The 7,403-nt window shown below is 47.5% G+C and overlaps 1 protein-coding gene across 5 annotated transcripts in view; it reads right to left on the bottom strand.

Annotated features, from left to right (window-relative positions):
• Positions 1-3,513: 3,513 nt before the first annotated feature.
• BRPF3 (bromodomain and PHD finger containing 3) overlaps positions 3,514-7,403 on the bottom strand; it is a 48,776-nt gene continuing 44,886 nt past the window's right edge. For all 5 annotated transcript variants that reach the window (XM_077839200.1, XM_077839202.1, XM_077839203.1 and 2 more), the window contains one exon: positions 3,514-5,888. In XM_077839200.1, coding sequence (XP_077695326.1) covers positions 5,705-5,888 — 184 coding nt within the window. In that variant the 3' untranslated portion in view covers positions 3,514-5,704. The remainder of the gene's footprint in view (positions 5,889-7,403) is intronic.

Here is a 7,403-nt window from a genome sequence, read left to right as displayed (position 1 = left end):
AGTGTGAGTGGTTCTGCTGTAGCACCCCCTGCTGGCCAAACACATCACTGCAAGTGCTCCTTGCCTCAGTTTCCCTTCACCTCCATTTTCTGCGATTCACAGGGCTCAGCCCTCCGCCCGGGTCACGCTCAGAGCTCCGTCCCCTTCCAGGCTAACACCAGGGAGCTCTTCCTCCCTGCTTGGGCCCCTCTTCAGCCAGCCCTCCCCTCAGTTCCCAGCCCTTCCAGGATACCTTTAAGTTCGTCCGCTCTGCGTTGGAGCCCCAGCTCCCAGGCCGCTTCCCTGGAGTCCTTCCAGTCCCTCCTTGGGGGCCTTCCCCCGAGCCCAGCAGTTCCTCCTTCCAAGTGAGCTCTCTGCTTTGCTGAGGCTCAGGTGTTTATCAGGCTGTCACCTGACCCCAGTTAGTCCAGTCCCTCAGCTGGGGGGCAGCGAATCATGGCACAGCTGGGGCTGATTGAACAGGGCTGGCCCATAAACGGCAAACCACCCTGTTATAGGGAGCATCAGCTCGTTTCCCACAGGCCCCCACACAGCCACCAGATGATAACACGTCTTGGGCCCTACCAGTCTGAGCTGGCAACCTGGGGGAAGCTCTGCCTTCCCCTCCCAGGCTGCTGAGCGAGCTGGTCCCCTCAGGGTCTGCACACTGCAGGCGTTTCCTTTTCATTCACCTTTCCCCTGACCCTTGGTAGGGGCTGCAGTGGACAGCTGACTCCTGTCCAGTTTCTCAGCAGCTGCTTCCCTCTCTGGACCAGGTTCTGAGCGCTCTGCTAGCCCGAGCCTAGCAGTGCTTTGGAGGGAGAGAAAACAATCCCACCCTGTGCAAGACGAGACCCTGGAGGGGGCCGTTGGCCTGGTCCCACAGTGATAAGCTGATGCACTGGAGCACGTGGGACTGCAGCATGTGCGTAGGGTTCCGCATAACCTGACTGCCACTCGCATCGGCTGCAACCCGGAGAGTAAAACGAACCGGTTAAGTCGTGGCTGGACGGAAAAGGCAGCTTAGAAAAATGCATCGCAGCCAAAGCAGCATTTGGGATAGGGCAGCGTTCCCTCCCTGCCCCAGCGAGGAAGGTGATGGATCCCGGAGCAGGAACGAGAAAGTGAGGTCTTCTCCCACCAAAGGATTCCGCGCAGGGAAGAGTGGGAGGAGAAGATTCTCTTCAAATGGCATGGTTGCCATCTAGAGGGAAGTAGAGGGAAATAAGAGAAAAATCCAGCGAGGATGTGCCCTGTGCCAGGCAGCTACTGCAGTACCGTTCACGCACAGGGATGCCTGGGCACCCAGGAGAGACGGCCAGGATAGAAATCCCACCAAGGACAGAGACCTCACATGGATGAGAGTCAGTTTTGTAGCCAGCCCATCCACTTGACCAATGCAACACCTTTCCCTAAGGTGTGTTTGCGAAGGCTCCAAGACAAGGTCATGCCGGTCCTTCGCTTTCCATGGCGGTCAAGTGCCAAGTTCAGTGAGGCTGTGAACGGCCCGACGGGTGGAATGGCAAAGCAGTGTAACTCGCACCCACCTGGTGTTCCTCGGGGGTGACTCTCACAACGAAGGCCGGATTCGGATCGGTGTTACGACGAGCGCCAGGGCAGAATCCAGCCCCACGAGGAAGTGGATGCTGCAGCTAGGGAAGCAACATCTGGGCGTGTGGTAAATCAGCGCCCTGCTGACTGCACCAGAGTTCCCCAAAGGATGAAGGCGGCGAGACATTCTGCGTTAGGACCAGACTGTGCCTCTCTAGGGACGGGCCCCGCCCTGTGTGGTTTAGCACGACGGGGACCCAACTCTGGACAGCTCTATCGCGGAGCTAAGCATCACTTTACCTGATACCCATATAGCCCCTACAGGGAGAATGTGTGTCTTCACTGCAGAGTTAGCCTAGGTTCTTACTCAGGGGTTGCCCCGGCCCCACTCCCATCCAAATGCAAACCCTTCCCTCTCACCCAAGTTCAGTGGTGCTTTCAACCCAGGCTAGCTGGCCTGGTGGTGGTGGAGTATTAGCTTTCACTTTCACTGTGACCCACCTGCTGCCATGAGAATACCGATAAGTCACTCCAGGGCCTTCCCACGAGAGTGACAAGCCAAGGTGATCTCAGCAGCAGTGTTTGAATGGACCACTGTGAGCGCCCGAGGTGTTTCTGGAGGACGAGGCTCTGAGGTCTACCCCACACTGCTATGGTGCCTGATGGCTGTGAAGCCCTGCCATGTCTGCAGGCTCAGATCTTAAACCCATGTTTTTTATATTCCTATATAAAAAGGAATTTGAGGTGAAAGCCTAAGCAGGTTTAAAAGCAAAGAAGCCACATGGCTTAAAAGGATTAGGAAAGAATGTGCTGAAGAACCAACTGAAAAAAGAACTTGAATACCCTCGCTGAGCTGGTCAGAAAACCTTCACCTGCTGGAAGCCAGGAAAGAACAGATCCGGCAGGTCTGCGCAGCTGGTACCTACGGTTTCCCGTTCGAGTGAACCAATGGCATGTTTTATTTGTTCTTGTCTCCATCTGCTGGTAGGAGTGGGAGGTCGTATTCCTCGCTGCCTGGCGTTTCAGGAGACGGAAAATAAGGGTTCAATTCTCCTCTCATTTGCAACAGCTCTATGCCAAATATCAATCCATCGACTACAGTAGAATCACTCCTGACGTGCACTGGTGGAAGTGAGATGAGGCTTTAAAAACTAGCAACGGGTGAGATTTCGTCTATAATGTGAGCAGATGAAAAGCAGGTGTTTGTCACAAGCCTCGGAGCAGTTATTCTTTCTCAAGAGCAAGGAGGCTGCAAGGCCAGACCAGCGCTACAGTGAGCCTTAGGAATAAGAAAAGCAAATGAACAGAGACACCTTCAAGCCAGCCCAGGAAGCAGACACCTCAGACCAAGGGGTTAAATTCACCAATGTGCGGAGTGCCAACATCATGTGGACCGTTTAAGTCCCACTTAAGCTGTTAGGCCCCGATCCTGCAATGAGATACAAACAGGAAGACTGTCTGCACTCATGCTCAGTCCCTCTAAAATCAATGAAGGACCGCAGGATCGGGGCTCAGGGTTTAAGTGAGACTTCAGTGGTACATAGGCCTTGCATTGGTCCTCTGCCCGGGAGTGAATTTCACTTCCTCTGCAGGACTATTTTCATTGTTTACAGCAATACATCCCACATGGAGCCATTCATTCTATGGCACTACAGAGGATAAAGGAAAACAAACCATAGCAGCGGGTAATTAGCAGGGGACCTGGAGGAACCAAGGAGCTGCTCCTCAGATATCAGAGAGACCTTACTCTGCTTGTCACTAAGCACTCTGCAGAAGAGGACTGCTCTTCAAGATGTGGTCCTGACACTAACAGGAGGAAGAAGTAGATGCAAAAGGACAGTCCTCACCTCCACTGTCATCTGGTAATGCAGGAGATCAAAAAGCTCTCGTTAGGTTTCTTGCTTGTTTCTCATCCCAGCGGGCTGGCGGCGGGTGGGAAAGAAGTCTTCAAAAGTCTGAACACGCCAGGACAACCCAACCACAGATTTTTACATTAGAACATTTATTTCTCAGAGAGAAAATAGAGTTTCAGACAGTCAGATTATAGTAGGTAAAATTAGCATTTTTTTTCTTTACAAGCATAGATTTTCTTATTACCTCTCTTATACCATCTGATATAAACAATTCTAGAAAGCAAATAAACTCACTTTCTACAATAAATAGAGCAATCTGTGCTTTACAGCAGACTGACAGTAACGTTTAGGTCCCGTAGCGACAGCAGGATATTAGCCAATTAAAATTCTAAAATGTCATAAAAAAAAAAAAAAAGGAAACAAAACAAAACAAATCCCCCACCCTGCCCCCAAGATCTTAAAACAGTTATACACAGGTCACAAGTCCACAGCTGAGATACTATCTGGAAAAAGTGTATGTTCCTTTAAATAAATTATACTGTGTGCATACAAAAAGACCCAGCAACACAACTGAGGACTTTCAAGAATGGTGACAATAGGCCTGAATAATTTAGAACGATATTTTACAACTATGTACACAACTTCCTTCCCTTCCACACTCTTTAGGGATTATTATTATTTTTACAAAATCTTATACCCCGTCTTTATACAGGTATTTTCCTTAAGGTGTGGTTCCATGTCCCAATGTATAAGAAGTGGTACTTTAAAAAAGTAGACCAAGTAGAAATGGCAGTGATCCCCCCCCCCCATTTATTATTATTTTCTCCCCACATTCTCTTTAGTATGAAAAAGTTAAAATAATAAAAAAGTATTGAGTTAAAAAGCGAAAGGGTGATATTCTGTCTGCAATCTTGAATCTGCACCTTTGGTTCTTAAAATTTAAAAGGAAAAAAAAAACCCCACAATAGAACAGATAAGAGAAATGATGAATCCTTGGCTAATAGAAAAGAAAAGTTTTGTCATCAGCTTTCAAACATTAGCTGTCCCTGGTTTTGCAATACAAAAGCAGTAAAACAGGGTTCTCTGCAGAGCTGGGTTTTTGTTTTTGTTTTTTTGTTTGGAACGGATCGCAAATGCTAGAGACCCACAGAGCAGGGAAGAGATGTGAACGGGTGAAATGGTTATGTGCTCCAGCTAGCAGAAATCCAGTCACAGCTTTAATTCAGTCCAAACCAAGCTGGAGGAAAACTTTAAAAAGACAGTCCGTGAAAAAATAAGGGCAGAGAAGAATTGGGGGGTCTGACATTCCAACTAGTTATTTTAAACTGAACACGCATAAAACGACACCACAGGGCATGTCTTCCTCCCGCCCTGATCAACGTTAGTGTCTGTCAAGCTGCTCCAGCTGATTAGACACTTCCAAAATTAGGTTAAAAAAACATAAAAGACGTTTTCTTGCCCAGACTCAATACTCTGTTAAGATGCAATATGAAGAACATGTTCTTGGAATTGTCACATAGTCACTGAAATTGAAATTTACGCATGAAACTATTGACTATAAATGTCTAGGTCACACACACATAAAAATAAAAAATAAAATTAGGGGACTTGTTTTTTATATTTAAAGCTCTGTGCATTTGTGCATGTGTGCGTAAGGAGAAAGGGAGAGTTATCAAAATATGATCTCAGTCTTTTCTAGTTGTGGTGAAAACCTACCATGAAAACATATTATATATACATAGGCATGAGAGTCATAACAATAACAGTAGGCTGCAAATTCGTTAACGCCATGGGGCAACCAATGTCATTTAAAAAATGAAATTAAAAAAGTCCAGTGATGGTTATTGTAAATTTGGCACAAGACAGTCCAGCAGGAGTTCCACTAAAGGGTACTGGTTTATTTACAATGGTGATGGATTCCAGAGAATTACTCAGAGCTGGCTGCAGACTAAAAACCCAAGAGGTGTGGGGCGTGATGTCCAACCATCAGACTGCAGCTCCCCCCCCACACTTCACCAGCTTCTTTCTTGTGGTCCAGCCTAATAGATCACTTCCTCTCCTGCCGGCTCTTCAATGAGACACATTCAGAAAGAATCCGGACAGGCTTTTTGGCACGAATCAAGGTACTTTATAGGAGCTTCTTACACTGCTAGGCATAGTGCATCTCTCACAGGAACACAAAAGAGCACAGCAGACGCCCCATCACGCTCCCCCAGGCAGGGAGGAATCCCCTACCGTTCTGTGCATGGCAAGGTCCACCGTGCCAACAGGTGCAAGCACTGGGTCTGAAAAAATGGGGCAGAGTGGGCATTTCCGACTCCCTACAGATAATTTGACGTGACAAAGGGGTGGTCTCCCCGGACGCGGCTCATGTGGATCATTGCTCGGTCGTACGCCACCTGGACGGACTTGCGGATGCTGGTTTTTCGGCCCTCCATCATCTTTAGCTTGTCCACTGTGTCGTCCACCCCAAGGGGAAGAACTTTGTCCCGCGGAAGCCATTGCCTGCAATCCAAGCAGAATACCAAAAACCCTGTCACCGAGAGAAATGGACAGAGGGCAGATGGGAAAGAATGGCCAATGGCCCAGGGCCACCGAGACTTCCAGCCCTTTCAAGGCTAAGGGCTAAAATCTCTCTAGCTTTGCAGAAAGCTACATTCATACAGTGCAATGAAGCTTGAGAATCCCTGTGCTATGCCTCTTGTGGATGGAGTCACTATGTCGGTGTAGTATACCACTTACATCGACAGGACAAGGCTGTAGTGTAGACACTGACGTAAGCAGGCCAACATGAGCTGCCTTACGTCGACCTGTGTATTGCAGACCATGCCTAAGGGAGTTCGGAGCTCACTGAAATGGAATGTGGATGTCTAATTCCCTTAGGCTCCTTTGAAAAGCCTAGCCTCATTCCATTTTGCAATGCCAGAGGAGAGTTAATAATAAAAGAAGAAAGAAAAATCCTATTCATTATCTCTTCTGGGTTTCCTAGTGTATTTGTCTACTCTGTGTCTACTTTGTTCAGAGTGTAAGCTCTTTGAAACAGTGATCTGAAGTGCACATGGATATTACCTACCATGTGACTTTTACCTGCACAGTCAGTTCCTCTTTCCTTGTGGGACCTCCTGATTCACTAATTCAGCTCCTTGAGGGTACGGCTATCAGCATCATTATAGGTACTCACCTCTCTCCCAGGACGTCTGCAGTGTTGTTGTAGCTGTATTGGTCCCAAGACATGAGAGAGACAAGGTGGGTTATATAATATCTTTTAGTGGACCAACTTCTCCAGAAACCTGAAGAAGAGCTCGTACCTCGATAGCTTGTCTCTTTCACTCACAGAACCTGGTCCACTAAAAGATATTAGCTCACCCGCCTTGTCTCTCTCCCAGGTGTCGCTCCAGTTTTACAATCTTTACATTGCTTCACATATGGATTTCAAGGCTTTCTTGCTTATTTTCAAAGCACTTCATTGGCTTGGGGCTTATTATATCTGATCGGTCTTTTGCTACCATATAAACCTGGTCCTCCACTGAGGCCACGATCAGGAGGGTATTTAGTCTGTCTGAGATCAAACGATAAAGTCCTTGAGAGCTAGGCACAAAAATTGCACTTGGATGCCTTATGATAGGTTCCTAAAATCTGTATTATGGAACTTCAACAAATAGCCTGACCTGGAAACTGTAGGCACTCAGCATCTCTGAAAAATGTGGCTGCTTGTTTAGGTGTCTAAATATGGAATAAGTCTAACGTTTTGAAAATGCTGACCTAGAAATTTCAGCAAACTTTCTCTACAACGGTAGAACTGGATGCATGGTCTGCCTCAGCTTTCAGAAAAAAAGACACTTTTTATTGGCTGCTGATTTTGACTGTAAAATTAGTTCTCGATACAATTCAGTATTTTTCCTGTAAAAGCATCCTGTGACCCTGGAGGAAGGCCATTGTGCAAATAAATGCCTCTTCCAGCTGCTGATCATGTAAGCAGGAGACCCCACTGTCATGCATTCGGGCAAGGGAGAGGTGTGC

Source organism: Eretmochelys imbricata, chromosome 21, assembly GCF_965152235.1.
Source record: "Eretmochelys imbricata isolate rEreImb1 chromosome 21, rEreImb1.hap1, whole genome shotgun sequence".
NCBI lineage: Eukaryota > Metazoa > Chordata > Testudines > Cheloniidae > Eretmochelys > Eretmochelys imbricata.
This window is presented reverse-complemented; position numbering and strand designations above follow the sequence as displayed.